General features: G+C 42.3%; 1 protein-coding gene across 1 annotated transcript in view; it reads left to right on the top strand.

The window, feature by feature from the left end:
• Positions 1-3,282: 3,282 nt before the first annotated feature.
• Positions 3,283-16,970, top strand: part of Rad50 (RAD50 double strand break repair protein) — a 55,044-nt gene continuing 41,356 nt past the window's right edge. Inside the window, exons 1-7 of the mRNA XM_031352042.1 lie at positions 3,283-3,682; positions 4,551-4,634; positions 9,302-9,453; positions 12,501-12,686; positions 13,180-13,384; positions 16,217-16,345; positions 16,559-16,724. Coding sequence (XP_031207902.1) covers positions 3,554-3,682; positions 4,551-4,634; positions 9,302-9,453; positions 12,501-12,686; positions 13,180-13,384; positions 16,217-16,345; positions 16,559-16,724 — 1,051 coding nt within the window. The 5' untranslated portion in view covers positions 3,283-3,553. The remainder of the gene's footprint in view (positions 3,683-4,550; positions 4,635-9,301; positions 9,454-12,500; positions 12,687-13,179; positions 13,385-16,216; positions 16,346-16,558; positions 16,725-16,970) is intronic.

Genomic DNA, 16,970 nt, shown 5'->3' with positions numbered 1-16,970 from the left:
GTGATGGGAATTGAACCTGGGTTTTTGTGCATGTAAAACCAGCACTCTAGCAACCTAGTGATACCCCTAGTCCCCAGCACAAATTTTTAAGAGTTTTGCTCATGTAATGAACGACAGATGCCTAAAGGAAGGGGGTGATGTAAGCAGTAGTAGTTACTAGTTGATAGCTGGTGTTTGATAACAGTTTGATAACTGCTGGTAAACCTAAATAGCACTGTGTGTATTTAGCTCACTGTGCTGGTATTCAAGACACTCGGAACAAGAATTAGAAAGAGTTCTATGATGGGTGAGGTGATAAGAATCGTACATCATCGTTTTTGTGACGTTAACAAAGGTTCTAAAATGATTAGCTTTGAATGTCAAAATAACCATGTAAAATTTTTAAGTAGAATTTCTAAAATAATGGGATTTTTTTTTTCCAACTCGGGTACTAAAACAAAAGAATAAAAATGTTCAACCAATCTAGAAAGAGTAAAAGAGACACAAGGCACAATATGAGATAGGAAAGTTCAAATTGACCAGAAGCCAGGAGATCTAATCCAGACAAGTTAATTAACTCACCTATTAAAGAGACACACAGCAAAAAACAAACAAACCAAAAACAAACCAAACCAAAAAAAAAAAAAAACTGTATTAAAGACATTTGCCATCAAAAGATACTCAATGTAAATGACAAAGAAAACAGAACAAAGACTAGCCAAGAGATAGCTCAGTTGCCAGTGCCTATGGAGACAACTGATCAGAAAGCATTAGAAAGATGCGTAGGTTCCTGTGGACAGAAGATAGGATCTCAAGGCAGCTTGGTTTTCATCTCATTAATTTTGGTTCAAGTGAAACCAAACGTTTTCCAGAAGCGCTTTACCAAGAACTGGGGACTTGGCTGATTGGAACTTTGAGCCATATATATTTTTTTTTTTTTGGTCATTTTGACTAGAAAACTTTTACTATTACAATGTAGAATTGTGTGTGTGTGTGTGTGTGTGTGTGTGTGTGTGTGTGTGATGGAATGTAACTACCATGACATGTCCATTATTTTTTTCAGTTAAGTATTATTTCCTGAAGTGTTTTTTCCAAATGTGTGTTTTTGTGCATGATTACGTGAGGTTTACACGCTGTTTTCCCAGAGTTCCAGAGTGGTCCAGAGTTGAGTTCCTAGCACCCACATCAGGGACCCAACACACTCTTTAGCCCCTAACATGTGCACATAACCACACACATACATATAAGGTTAATAAAATATTTTTAAATACCATGCTACTAATGCTCACATATGAATCTCAAAATACTTCTGAAATTAAAAACATTATCATTATATAAATATTACTTAATAAGCATTTCTGTCTCCTGATTTCAGGGTTTACATTCGGCATTCCCAGAGTCCGTCAAATTTCCTTCACTTTTTGTTCTTTGAGATCTTTGAGACAAGGTCTCATTGTAGCCATGGCTGGCTTGGAACTTGCAATGATCCTCCTGCCTTAGCTTCCCTAGAACAGGGATTACAGGCCCGTTTCTCCAGGTCTGTCTGGCTTCTTCTTTTTCTTGAAAAAAAATTAAAGCATGAAGCCAAGTGTGGTGGCGCACACCTTTGATCCCAGCACTTGGGAGGCAGAGGCAGGTGGCTCTCTCTCCATTTGAAGTCAGCTTGGTCTACATAACGAGTTCCAGGCAGCCAGAATTACGCTCACAAAATGACAACAGAAGAATTAAAATGTAATTATATCATTTCCCCTTTGCCTTTCGTCCCTTCAGCCCTTCTCATGAACTGCCTCCCCTTTGCTCTCTCTTTCAAATTCATGGCCTCTTTGTTGTTACACACACATACACACACACAAATATGTGAACACAACCTACTGAGCCGGTTAGTATTACTTGTACACATGTGATTTCAGGGCTAACCACTTGGTATTGGATAACCAAGTCCTCCCCAGAAAAGACCATGTCTTCTCTTCTTAGCAGTTTATCCCATTGCAGTTCTCTATTGGTTCCCTTTCTGTGTCAGCATGTCTACTGAGGCTGTGTGAAATTTCCTGGCATTTCTAGGAGACACAATCTCACAGATTTTCTGGACCTCTGGCTCTTACAATCTTTTTGTCCCCTCTTCTGATATGTTCCGTGAGCCTTAGGTCCAAGAGTTGTGCTGTAGATCTATGAGTCAGGGCTGGCCACGCCAGGCCAGGTTTTTATTTTTGTCTGAGATAGGGTCTCACTCTTAGTCCACGCTTACAGTAAAAGGCATCCTCCTGCCTCAGTCACTCACCTGAGTGGGGGAGTTAGAGCTTGAGCCTCCACAGCCAGCCCTTTTCCTACCTAATTCCTACCTTGTGACCATGTCGACAGGAGGGGGACTTTCTTCCTACTTAGGAGAACTCTGTCTTCGAACAACATCTGGTTTTGGGTCTACAGTAGCAGTCCCCAAACTTTTGGTCTTAAACTCCTTTTGCACTTTTAAATATTGCTTAGGGTGGAGACATGTGTATATTACTAATAGTTCAGTGGCAAAACTTAAAAAAAAAAAAACCTACACACACACATATATACTTTAAGTGTGTATTGCCCGCATGTATGTGCAGCATGTCTATGCCTGGTACTCGGGGAGGTCAGAAGAGGGTGTCAGATTCCCCTGGAACTGGAGTTACAGATGGTTGGGGCCACCATGTGGGTGCTGGGAATTGAACCCCGATAATCTGCAAGAGCAAGTGCTCTTAACCACTCAGCCACCTCTCCAGCTCAGAAAGCCATTAGCTCTGCAAGGATCTCAACACAAGCCTATTAACTAGCAACATTTACAGTTTAGTAGAAATGAAAACTGATTTATTCTAAAGCAAAAATATATACAAGAATGCAGTCTGTTGTAATGGTAGCACCACAGTCACGTGATCAAGAGAAACTACTCACCACTAGAAAGTGACAGTGGAAAAACGCAAATAAACAGTACTGTCAGTACAGACATGTCACTAACAAACCACTTACTGGGTTTCAGAATGCACCCCAGCCCACCCATTCTTGCAGTCCAGGGATCCAAATGTGGACAAAAAGTCTGGTCTTTGCTACTTAAAGTTATTCTTTTCAGACGGGCTACGAGGCTCTGTAATAGAGACACTCGGAAGACTGAGGCAGGAGAACCGCAAGTTCGATCCTCCAGAGCTAGACCCGATCTCAAAACGCCAAAGCAAACAGAGATGGTGGCAGCAGCTAAGCTGACCTGCTCGCGCACCTTAGGAGTCCCGCTTCCCGGCATGCCCCGGGCGTGCGAGAGGCGTGGACAAGTACGCGTCCGCCCCCACGTGACCCCAGGTCGTGCGAGGCGGGAATCTGAGAGCTTGCGGTTGCTGGCTCGCTTGGCTTTTCTTGGGCGTGCAGGGCAGAACCGGCCCGCGCCCTCCCGGGAAACAGCAGCCCGCGGGACCGGAAGTGCTCTCGCCACCGGAGCTCCTGCTCGCCGCTGGCGTTCGGAACTTTCGGGTCCTCTCGCGGCGTCCCTTCCCGGCTTGCCCAGCTTCCGCCTTGAGGTTAAACTCGCCTCTGGCACCGAGATAAGAAACGTGGTGCAAACATGTCCAGGATCGAAAAGATGAGCATTCTGGGCGTGCGAAGTTTTGGGATAGAGGATAAAGATAAGCAGATTATCTCTTTCTTCAGCCCCCTCACAATTTTGGTTGGCCCCAATGGGGCGGGGAAGACGGTAAGTCCTGAGGAGGGCCCCAGAAGGTGTTTAGGGTGTCGCCCTGTGTGGTACGTGGGCCTCGGGGACCTCAGAGCCGGGCCGGCCCAGCTTCTCGGAGTGTCGGAAGCCCAGGCTGGCGCTCCGCTCTAGTGTCTAGCTCCCAGGGAAGGGCCGCCTGCGCCCCAGCTTCCCAGCCCCGCCCCCTTGTTTCGGAAGCCTAGCTGTCACTCGCCACCAGTTCCCAACTGGGTCTCACCCCCAGCCCCCAAAAAGGGTTTTAAATATGAGAAATAGGTAACCTAGAGTTGCAAAACAGATCTACTGGTAAAAAACATAACGAATGAAAAAAAAAATGGCTTATTGTGAACATGAAGCTGATAGAGGAACCCTAACACTAGAAAATTATTTTATTACTTCTGAAAATGTGGGCTGTGCGTTGTGACACACTCCTTTAATCCTCCTGGATTGGCAGAGGCATGCCCATGACTGTGAGTTTGAGGTCAGTTTGGTCTACATAATGAGTTGCAAGGTAGCCAGAAATACCAAGTTGGATGTTGAGTGTCAGGAGGTAGAGCTTTATTTATGTGGAAATGTTCCTTGACATTGTGTACCAGGTACATTCTTAGCCTTGGTCTCCTGGAAGGAAGACATAATAAAGTGCTTATAATCACTAGCTACATGTATACATGTTTTTTTTTTTTGCTATTATTTTATTTATATATTTTGGACACAGCATCCTACATAGCTTAGGCTGAACTGATCTGCTTGTCCACCTTCTAAGTGCTAGAGTTGTAGACATGCACCTCCACACCTGGCTGTGAATTAATATTTGTCATAAAGTACTGTGGTTCTCATAACTAAATAACACAACTTTCTCTTTCTTTAGACCATCATTGAATGTCTAAAGTATATTTGTACTGGAGATTTCCCTCCTGGAACCAAAGGAAATACATTTGTTCATGATCCCAAGGTAATGAATGGTGTCTATCAAGTTTTATATTTTAAGAATTAAGTTTTTATAATTCTAAAAGTAGTAGTTGCTTATTGTAGAAGACCTAAGGGTGGAAAGTATGCAGGGAAAGGTGGTCATCTACAGTTGAAGCACTCAATGGTAACCATTGTTGGTATTTTTATTTATTTTCCTATGTACTGTTTTACCCAGCAGAGATCATAGTCCTATCTAATGGTACATTTCAAGGTTTTTCCCACTGAGCATTGTCATACGGTGTGAGGTTATTAAAACACAATAAGGCTGACAAGTGCAGGTAAACACACTTTCTATGCAAGCCAGGGTTCAAACTTGTGAAGGTAGAGGGGAGAATTGACTCCATAGGTTATTCTCTGGCCTTGTGCTCATGCACAGACATGTACATATGCACACACAATAATAATAATAATAGTAATAGATAATAATAAAAAGGAAGTTTTGAAAAAGAAAGCAAAAGCCATTATAATGAATTCTTAATCTTGGTGTATGGGATGTTTCAATCTTTGGACTTTTTTAAGTCTTTTAGTTGAAATTTGTGATGCTATATAAATATCATTAATAGTTGCAGCATTATTTGCAGTTAGATTGATTGCTTTTAGTTTTTCACTATAGTCTACTGTGATGTAAATCTTCAGGAAGTATTGCTTGGATTGTGATGTTTTTACTACTAGTGTGTATACAGCACATTAAATTTGCCTTGTAGGTTTTTCTTGTTGCATATCTATATGTGAATTTATGTAGTGCCACTAAATCCCAGTAAGGTGTTTATTGTTAAATTCTTCCTGTGCTTGTAAAACCATGTCTTTGTGTATCTATAATTAAACTTACACATTTGTATTTTAGTGTATCAGAATTTTATTTATTATACAAATTAAGGAGGTGGTGTGCTGTGCATCTGTTAATACACACTTGCTGGTTTTAGTTTCTGCTATTACTTCGTTGAGTTTATGTCCTGCAGGGCTATTGTTATTTGCTTTAGGCCTGGCTGACCTGACACTAACTATGTGAACCAGGCTGACCCTGAATGAACAGAGATTGACTTGCTTCTGCCTCCAGCCCTCATTTATTTAACTGATCACCCATAAGTCGTTTAAGTAGCACCATTAAATGTGACTTTAAAGTTTTCTGTAAGCTTGGTATGTGGCAGGCCACATGCCTGTAATCCAGCACTCTAGAAATAGAGGCAGGAGAACTAGGAGATCAAGGCCAGACTGGGCTACATGAGACCCTGTCTCAAACGAACAAAGCCTACTTGCCATATTTTTGTCAAGATGACACAACCCTAGACATAACTGGGAATGAGGGACCCTCAGTTGAGGAACAGCCTCCATCAGATTGGCCTGTGAGGCTGTTCGTGGGGCATCTTCTTGATTGCTGATTGATATGGGAGGGCCTAGCCCTTGCTGGTAGTACTATCCTTAGGCTGGTGGGTCTGAGCTCTGTAAGAGAGGTAGCTCTAAGCGAGCCAGGGCAACCAGCCAGTAAGCAGCACTCCTCCATGATCTCTGCTTTAGTTCCAGTCCCCACATTCTTGCATTGATTTCCTGCCCTGGCTTCCTAGATGAAACTAACTTGTAAGCCAGATAAACCTCTTCCTCCCCAATTTTTTTTTTTTTGTCAGTGTTTTAACAATATAACCTAACTAGTGCATAGAACAAACCTCAAAAAGCGCCTAGTGTGACTTTAAACTTTCCTATGACTAAAGATAATGCTGGAATTATACAGCTGATTATAAATTTCATCTTGAAAGTAGTCACGCTGCTTAGTACATTTTTACTGGGCCCTCTGTTAAATGACTGCTTCATACCTTCTCGTTCCTAGATCTATAAGCCACTCTGCTTAGTTAATGTTCTTGGCTTGTACTTTATTGAGAAATAAGAGGACTCAGATGAAATGCAGTTGGTTTTGTTTGTTTGTTTGTGTGTTTTTGTTTTTGTTTTTTCGAGACAGGGTTTCTCTGTGGAGCCCTTGCTGTCCTGGAACTCACTCTGTAGACCAGACTGGCCTTGAACTCAGAAATCTGACCTGGCCTGCAGGTCACGTTATTCGGGGGAACGAGGAGGGTCACAACCTGTGAATAAAGAATGGGCGAGAGAGACGACAGGACTCAAGGAAGCATTGCTTGTCAAGAGCCGTTTACTTAGTGCAGCCGAGCATATTTAAAGCAAAAATCTTGGAGGGGAGGGGGAGAGGAAGGAGGGAGATGGAGGGTTACAAACTCTTCTGGGGTTGAGCTCCGGTGTGACAGGTGAGGAGGGGGTGGATGACAGGTGGAGAGGGGGTGGATTTCCGTGAATGTTCTTTTCCCAGGGCCAAGCTGGATCCTTGTGATTGTCAGGCAGGATGTTAATCTCAGGGTTCACATCCTTGTGATTGTCAGGCAGGATGTTAATCTCCGGGTTCTCAATTAGCTGGGGCAGGATATTTATCTCAGGGCTCTCATGGTTCCCAACAGAAATCTACCTGCCTCTGCTTCCCAAGCGCTGGGATTAAAGGCGTGCGTCACCACTGCCCAGCGAAATTCAGTTTTTAATAATAAAGTCTACCAAACTAGCCTGCACATGTGTGCACACTGTTCACTGGGTGGAGCATAAGTTAGGAGTTCTCTACGCTCGCATCCTTGCCTTGCTCGCTCTCAGGCCTGCTTCTACCTCCGGAACTTGAGTTTAGTAAGTTATAGATATGATCAGCCACAAATTTTTTTTTTCATGGATTGGCCTTTATTGATTTATCTTACCCCATTTCCACTTCATAAGCCAGCCTTTGCTACCCCCCCCCCTTTTTTTTTTTTTTTTTTTTTTTTGGTTTTTCTGAGACAGGGTTTCTCTGTGTAGCCCTGGGTGTCCTGGAACTCACTCTGTAGACCAGGCTGGCTTCAAAGTCAGAAATCCGCCTGCCTCTGCCTCCCAAGTGCTGGGATTATAGGCGTGTTGCGCCACCACCGCCCGGCCTTTGCTACCCCTTAAAACGGATCCAGGATTTGTCTGTCCATTCCGTTGCCACCAACTGTAAGGGATCAGTGATCCCCTAAGGTGTTTTTTTTTTTTTCCTGCACTCTTGAAGTATTTTTTGAGACCAGCCAGGACTACATAGAGACACCCAGTTTAAAAAACAAAACATTTTTTTTTCTTTTGCATAGCAAGCAACCCTTGTAAGTATTTATTTAAGAGGAAGGTAGTTGTTGAAGTCTGGAGAAGATGGCCATTCTGTGTCAGTAGGGGGCAGAGTCCCTGAAGTGAGAGCATGCTGAGTATGTCCGGGACTCAGAGGAGCAAAGTAGTGAAGGGAGAACTAGAAAGCCCAGTGAAAGTTAGAAGACCCTAGGTTTTGTGGGACCTCAGACGACAGGCAAGTGTGTCCCTGCTGACCTGTATCCTCCACCGGTTGCTAATCCAAAAAGATAGAAGATTTTGAGCAGAGAAAACACACCATCTGAGTTATGTTTTAAGGAATCAGTCTAGCTGACAGAAGGCTGTCTGTAAGTGACAAAGGTAGGGGGCAGAGACCGAGAGGCTTGTGATAAACCAGTGAGACATATTGGTGGCCTCATTAAAGTAGTAGAAGCAGTGATACTTAGATTTTGGGTGTGACCTGAGGGCAGAGATGATGATGTTGAGAGAAGCAGAACCATGAAGTGTAGCTTCAAGGTTTCTCCTTGAACAAGTTATTGAGATCATTTTGCCCTTTATTGTCATAGAGGAACTCAAAAAGGAAATTTGGGTGGATCTGGTTTAAATATGTAAGTTCAAGTTATTCCATAGATAATCAAGGTAAATATCCAGTTGGCAAAAATAAAAAATAAATATTTGTACCATTCAGAGGTTAGAATTACGAAAAGAAAATTAGGTCTTAAAAAGAAAAAGAAAAAGAAAATCAGGAATTAGGATACATAGTTTATTTAGTACAGTTACTATTTAAAGCCTCAGGGGATCAAATAGGAAATGAATAAAAGAGAGGGGCTTCTAGGCCTGAAGCTAGCACACTAGCTAGCTTCACACTGTGTTTATACGTGAGGAAGAGGATGGAAGCCTGCCATCAACTTCGCCATGTTAAGGGATAGGGTGTTTGGGTATATGGAGCCATTTACTGCCCTTGACAAAACCAGCTTCACTGATCAGAAAACCAATCATTATTTTTTTCTGTAATTAAGAGGGCAATACAATAGCTAGAGAGTTTTTCTTGATAAGGGAGGGTTTGTGTTAGATACTGTTATTGGTGCTTATAAAAGTGGGATATACTACAATGTACAGGCTGAGAATGACTGGCTAGAGGGACAGTGAACACTGAACAAAGGGGATTGCTAGGGGGCTGGAGAGATGGCTCAGCAGTTAAGAGCACTAACTGTTCTTCCAGAGGTCCTGAGTTCAATTCCCAGCAACCGCATGGTGGCTCACAACCATCTGCAATGGGATCTGATGCTCTCTTCTGGTGTGTCTGAAGACAGCAATGGTGTGCTCATACATAAATAAGTAAATCTTTTTTAAAAGGGGAGGAGGCTGTTAAAATGCATGGTTTTCAAAAAAATCAGTTAAGCGGTATACTTCCCGTATTTTGAAAGATAAAAATGGCTCCTTTTGAATGATATCTTTTAGTGGCTTCCCCTTATTTTTGGATAAGCAAGGTTGACGGTGTTCTTCTGTTCATCAAAGGTTGCTCAAGAAACGGATGTGCGAGCTCAGATTCGCCTGCAGTTCCGAGATGTCAATGGAGAGGTAGTGGCCGTGCAGAGGTCCATGCTTTGCAGTCAGAAAAGTAAAAAGACAGAATTTAAAACCCTGGAAGGAGTCATTACTAGAAAAAAGTAGGTACTCACCTCGGACTTGGAGGGGTGCTCACATGGAGGGGTGCTCAATGTGGTCTTCTGGGCCTGGAAGCCTGTCTGTAACTGTTGCTTTATTTTAGAGGAGTGTCTTAATTTTCTTTCGATAGGATTTTGTTTTCCTTTTTGACAGTCTTTTTTCTTTTTGAGACAAGGGCTCATACTTTTTAGCTCAGCTTGGCTTGGAACTCACTGTGTAGCCCAGACTGGCTTCAAACTCATATGAATGCACCTGCCTCAGCCTCCCTAGTCCTGGGGTTACCTGGATAAATCTTCACATCTGACGTTTGTTTGTTTGTTTGTTTGTTTGTTTCTTTCTTTCTTTTGTCTTTCCTTCCTTTTTTCCTCTTCTTGTTTGTGTGGTTTGTTTGTTTGTTTTGAGGTGCGGTTTCTCTGCATAGCCCTAGTTGTCCTGGAACCAGACTAGCCTCAAACTCAGAAATCCACCTGCCTCTGTCTACCAAGGGCAGGGATTAAAGGCACACACCAGGCCAGACTTTATTTTTCAGTAGTCATTTTGTATCCTCAGTGTAATTGAGAGCTTCTTTGGAGGTTCTAGCAGGGGAGTACAGCTACTCAAAGACTAGTCCTCTGGGAAGGCCGTCCTCTTCAACCCAGTGCAGCTTTGGGAGGACGCACATGGAGCAGTGAGGGAGGAAGGGGACACCCTCCTGGCCAGCCAGGTCAGCTGAATCAATCCTGGTGATCACCAGGGTGACATGTCACAGCCGGATTGTCCTCACTCCCTCCCAGTGTAATGGAATACAGAGTAGAGCTCTCATCTACGCCATGCCTTTCCATGCAGTCTTACCTACTATCAACATTTAGGTTTTTGATACTATTTATCTTAAAATAAAATGATTTTTTTTACATTTATATATTTAATATGTATGCATGTTATGCCTGTATGTCTTTATGTGCAGCAGGTTAGAAAATTCCCCTGGAGCTAGAGACACAATGGTTGCCACCATGTTGGTGCTGGGCCCCTCCAGCTCAGAACCTCGGCAGGAACAAGTGCTCTAAACCACTGAGCTGTCTCTGCATCCCATATGCAGAATGCTCTTGTTAAAGATTGAGTGATACTATTCCATTGCCTTAATGCCATTTGTGAATAGTTGCTATAATTGAGAGTGCATAACTACTAGGTTGGATAGATGCTAGTTCCATACAGCGAAGGGTGAGGTAAAAAGTGAACAAGTAGGAAAAAGTGGTCATTTCCCTTTTGACCATTATCAGTGTGTTAGAGTTAGATGCTATGTAACTGGATATGCCGTGTGTGTGTGTGTGTGTGTGTGTGTGTGTGTGTGTGTGTGTGAGAGAGAGAGAGAGAAGGTAATTACATTCTGCCTTGTAATGGGTATGGGTTTTGGAGGTAGGCTTTATCAGAAAAGAATGCCAAAGGTTTGCTTTATATATTTGGAGGGCTTTTTGTTTTGTTTTGTTTTTTGAGATAAGGATCTCTCATAGTCTAGGTTGGTCCCAAACTTCCTATGTATCCAAGGATGACTTGAACTTGTGGTCTTCCTGCTTCCACCTCCCAAGAAGGCCTCATAGGCATGCACCACTACATCTAGCAAGCCTGTGACAGCCCAGGTTGGCCTCATACTCAAAACAGCCCACCTGCATCAGCCTCCCTAATGCTAGGATTATAGATGTGAGCCACCATACCAGCTCACCTACTTGGACTTTTAAATATACTAGTTTGAGAGAGTTGTGCATAATTGTACTGATTGTCAGTAGCAGACGGAGAAAGACGAATTATCAGGAACACACGTAATATGGGTTAGAAAGTGGATTTTATCACTCTCAGCCTTCTGTCTAAGATCAAGTGTAGAAAATTGTTATTGAGGCTAGAGAGATGATTTGGCTAAGAGCTTTTGCATTCTCCAGAGGACCTAAATTAGGTTCTCAGCACCTGCATTAGGCTACTCAGAATCACCTTACTCCAGCTGCAGGGGATCCGATACCAACTGCTGGCAGCCACAAGTTCCTCCCCCTTGGCTGCTTTAAATGAATTATTTAAAAGTCCAAATGTGGCGGTTAGGAAGATACTCACCAAACAAGCGTGAAGACCTAAGTTTGATTCCCAGCACCCATGTAAAGGTCAGATAAGGTCATGTATGGCTGTAATTCCAGCTCTGGGAAACAGACAGGAAAATCTTGGGATTCTCAGTCAGCTGAATCAATGAACTTCAGATTTAGTAGAGAGAGACCATGACTAAGAAGAAAGGTGGGAATTGAGAAAGACACCTTGTATTGTCCTATGGCCCCCACATGGATGTGTACACATTACATACACAAGCACACAGGCCAGAAAACATCCTACTATGTTTTTTAGAACTCCTGCTTTCTTTCTTGAACTGCCTGTTTTGCATAATCGCCTCACCAGTGACCACAGAAGGGTTAGATTTTCCCTGTGTTCATGTGTTTGAAGAAGCCAGAGTTGAGCGTGGGCTTTGGGTATGGTTCTTCAGGAGCCGTTCACCTTGCTTTTGGGACTCAGTGAGGCTGATGGCCTGTGAGTTCCAGGAGTCCTCCTGCTTGCCTCCTCAGCACTGAGATTACAAGTAATGCTACCACCTGAGCCTTCTTCCAGGGTGCTGAGCATTAACTCCAGTCATCATGCCAGGTGGCAAACACTTCAGTCTGCCTTCCTAGCACCAAGAGTTTTCTTAGCACGAGGAGACTATCTAATGAGACATGTAAAGGGCAGTTTTTTTTTTTTTAATAGAAGAATAGCATGGGCTGGGTATGTGGTTCAATTGGTAGAGTGCTTGCCCAGTGTACAGTCTTCAGTGTGATCCCGAGCATGCCTTAGACTGGGTTGTGGCAGACCCTTGTAATCCTAGCACTTAGGAGTCAGGGATAGGACGATCAGAAGTTCAAGATACTTGGCTACATAGTAAGTTTGCGGTGAGTCTCAAATAGATAAGACCTTAAAGAATTTGAACCCAGTAGGTTCAAATTCCAACCCAGTAAGAACCTCTGAAGGTCATTTTACTAATAGCCTTGATTCTCACTTTCTGTAGGCATGGTGAACCAGTCAGTCTCAGCTCCAAATGTGCAGAAATCGACAGAGAAATGATAAGTTGTCTGGGGGTCTCCAAGTCTGTGCTGAACAATGTTATTTTCTGTCACCAAGAAGACTCCAACTGGCCTTTAAGTGAAGGGAAGGCTTTGAAGCAGAAATTCGATGAGATTTTTTCAGCAACAAGGTTTGTAAGTGTGAGTGCTGTCACTGTGAGGTTTCTTAGTCTTGTTTTATTTTGTGAGGCTGTGCTTGAGCCAGGTCCTGGTGCTAAGAACCCATGCTTCACCATGAGTTAGTTACACCCCAAGTCTGGGCCACAGTCGGTTTTATTGGCAAGATTGCCCTCAGACTTCTGTGTTTACCCAGCATCTGGAACTTTAGGCGAACACCACCATGGCCAACTTGATGCTATTTTATTAAAAAAATAAATTAAAAAGCAAAGAGGGTCAGCACTCACTACTCCACCCAGTGGCAACCATTAGGCATAGCTCCTTTCAGTTTTCTTGTGGTGAAAGTTTATCTGAGAGAAAAAAATGTAATTTTTTTTACTTAGTTCTGATGTCATAAACATTTTCCAGGTCATTAACTCTAAATGTAATTTAGAGTTTGCATAATAATTTTGTGTTTGCATAACATTACTTAGCCAGAAATTTTGCTTTTTTTCCCTATCTTCAAAGGTACATTAAAGCCTTAGATACACTACGACAGGTACGTCAGACACAAGGTCAGAAAGTAAAAGAGTGTCAAACAGAATTGAAATATCTGAAGCAAAATAAGGAGAAAGCTTGTGAGATTGGAGATCAGATCACTAGAAAGGAAGCCCAGTTAGCGTCGTCACAGGCAATTGTCAAGTCCTATGAGAATGAACTCGAGCCATTGAAGGTAAGTGATTTTTTTACTTTTTTCTTTTTTTAAGATTTATTTAGTATATGTAAGTACACTGTAGCTGTCTTCAGACACTCCAGAAGGGGGCGCCAGATTTGTTACAGATGGTTGTGAGCCACCATGTGGTTGCTGGGACTTGAACTCAGAACCTTTGGAAGAGCAGTCGGTGCTCTTAATCGCTGAGCCATCTCTCCAGCCCCGGCAAGTGATTTTTTTAATGGGAAATTAAAACTGTATGTTTATGATGTGTACTATGATTTAATGTAAGTATTTGCTATAGGGATGAGTAAAGCCAGCTAACTAACATTTTCATTATGTCATACCTCTTTTGTGTGGTAAGTGTATCTAAAATCTATTTTCTCAGTAATTTATAAGTATACAACAATTACTGACATTGTTTATTTTACCATTTTGTACAATAGCAGTTATCTAGCATACTAAGAAGAAATCCCCTCCCTCACTGTTGTATCATTTACCACTAAAGTACTTATTTATTTGTTTGGTTGTTTGTTTGTTTTTTCAAGACGGTTTTTCAGTGTAGCCTTGGCTATCCTGGAATTCACTGTGTAGACCAGGCTGGCCTGGAACTCAGGGATCCACATGCCTCTGCCTCCAAGTGCTGGGATTAAAGGCATGTGCCACCATTTCCCAACCTAATGTACCTTAAAAAATTTTTTTTATTTTGTGTATATCAGTGTTTTGCCTGTGCATATAATGGTGTACCATGTGCATGCAGTGCCTGTGAAAGCCAGAAAGGGCCATCTGATTCCCTAGACTGGCGTTACAGACATTGGGAATCACTGTGTGAGTGGAGCTACTCTTACCCACTAAGCCATGTCTCCATCCCCATAGAGTATCTTATATCTATGTGAACTTTGAGAGCATGTATATTTAGAGTTTTTCTTTTTTGGAATTTTCAAATTGACAGGTCTTTGCAGAGAATTTTTATAATTTTAAGGGTGTTCTCGGCATTGTACAGAATTTGAAATTCTTCCATACATATGTAAATTAGCATCTTTTTTTTTCTAAACCCTGTGCTGTTGTTGTTTTAATCAGCTTACAAATTAGCAGGCTTTCTTAAGGCATTTTCATGCATAGTTGGCTTGGGTTGTTTCTTCTTCATACCCTCTGGATTTTATATATTTATCTCTGAGGCAGGATCTTAGCCATTTGCCCAGGTTGACCTTAGAATCCTAGTCTAGGATCAAGGGATCCTCTTCCCTGCCTCATTTCCGAGCCTGGAGGAGGCAGCAGCAGAACCTTGGGGTTTATAAGAGAGCCTTCGGCAAGTGCATGTGTTTAGTAGCATTTACCCAGTGCTTCCCGTGTGTTGGATATCCATGCTTCAGTCTGCAACCTCAAGGAGGATCAGCATTCCAGTCTTACCTCCCAGTCTTGCTTGGTCCATTCTTGTTTCTTTGAGTCTTTGAGATGAACTCCTACTTTGTGAACCACAATAAACAATTTGTAATTCTCTTGCTCCCCTTCTGAGCCCAGGGATTACAGGTGCACACCACCGCACCAGCCTGGTCTCCTGACTGTGCTGCTTAGCTTTGGCCTTAGAGTCAGAGAGAACTTAGAGTAGCACCCAGGAGGACACAGTAGACTTTCATCAGTATTTGTAAAATTACTTTTGCTCAGATCTCTTTCCTGTAGCTAACATTGAGCACTCTGGGGATATGGGAGGAGACAGAGTAAAGGAAGGTCCTGCTTGTGTGGTGACTACGTAGTACCCATTAGTATAGAACCCGTAGTGTCCATTGTGTATAGAACACAAGAGACATTACTAGTATAATTGACTTTACTTTTTCCTTTATTTTTATGTGTGTAGGTGTTTTGCCTGTGTGCATATCTGTGTACCACATGCATGCCTGGTGCACTTGGTGAGGGGAGACAGAAATATTGATAATTCAGTGTTGTCTTTGACTACATAAGGAGTTTAAAGCCAATGTAGGCTATATGAGGTCCTGTGTCAACTAGAACAACAACAACAAGAAGTTAGGGCTTGGGTTGTAGCTCAGTGCTAAAAGCTTGCCTGTTGTGTAGGAAACCCTAGGACCAAGGCTCAGCATTTAATCGTCATCATAATTGTCACTGAAAAAATAAAGTAGCCATTTAAGAGTCTTGTTCTTAAAAATGTGGCATTTCTGGTTGGAGAGATGGCTCAGCGGGTAAGAGCACTGACTGCTCTTCCGAAGGTCCTGAGTTCAAATCTCAGCAACCACATGGTGGTTCACAACCATCTGTAATGAGATCTGACGCCGTCTTCTGGTGCATCTGAAGACAACTACAGTGTACTTACATATAACAATAAATAAATCTTTAAAAAAAAATGTGGCATTTCATAAGCTGGATTGAAGGCTCAGCAGTTAAGAGGGCTCATTGTTCTTGTGGAAGATCCAAGTTCAATTCCAACAGTCTTATCAGACAGCTCACATTTGCCTTTGACTCTAGTTCCAGGAGATCTAGCACCTGTCTGAGCTCCTTGGGCCTGCACACAGACACATATACATGTATAATAATAAATCACCTCTTGGTCTTCTAAGATCAAATGTAGTATCTGTTCTTATCAAGTTAGCATAGTTAAAATGTGGCATTTCACAATGTAACTGTCAGTGTCTTCCTAACAAATAACTTGTGTAGGAATTGTTGAAAGCAAGGTATGTGCTTTATGGTGTCCCGAGTGCTCTGCTGTGTTTCCAGTGACAGACTGGTGTTAGCACTAAATGGTGATGTCATGTTAAATGGTCTGTGTATAATTTATGTCCCTTTTTCAGTGATGTCAACCTGAATAGATTCTGTTCATGTGGAATATACCTTTACTTTCAGAATCGACTGAAAGAGATTGAAAACAACCTCTCTAAAATAATGAGACTTGACAATGAAATTAAAGCCTTGGATAGCCGAAAGAAACAAATGGAGAAAGATAACAGTGAATTAGAACAGAAAATGGAAAAGGTTTGTGGGTGATAAATTTTGTCCTGTTTGAAAATTCAGGGATCATCATAATGTATTGCATATAAACCTTTCATCTCCACATTTTGGGGGAAGTAAACCTGAGTCTTGATGTTTATGACCTCTACTAAAATGGATACTGAATAAATTTCCATTGTGTTAGAGTGGTTGTCATACTGATAATACATCAACACTGTCTATTTTGGTTTGACACAGGTGTTTCAAGGGACTGACGAGCAACTGAATGACTTGTATCACAATCACCAGAGGACAGTAAGGGAGAAGGAGAGGCGCTTGGTAGACTGTCAGCGCGAGCTGGAGAAGCTGAGTAAAGAAGCACGGCTCCTCAACCAAGAAAAAGCAGAGCTGCTTGTGGAGCAGGGTGAGATACAGACCTTCCTGGGCCTTTTCCTTTCTAGAACATACATTTTCTGCACGAATGAGGAATCGCTACAGAAGTAACACTGAGAGCACCCAGCCTCATCATAGGACAAGCTAATAACTAGCAGGCACTCTGCCTTAGATGACTGCCTTAGATTAACATCCATGACAGGGCTCTGGTAGGCAAGGCCTAGGAGAAAATCATTTTGGAAAGATTCCTGCTTTTTTTTTTTTTTTTTTTTTTTTT

Source organism: Mastomys coucha, unplaced genomic scaffold (assembly GCF_008632895.1).
Source record: "Mastomys coucha isolate ucsf_1 unplaced genomic scaffold, UCSF_Mcou_1 pScaffold5, whole genome shotgun sequence".
NCBI lineage: Eukaryota > Metazoa > Chordata > Mammalia > Rodentia > Muridae > Mastomys > Mastomys coucha.
Note: the sequence above shows the minus strand (reverse complement) of the source record. Positions and strands in the feature narration are given on the sequence as shown.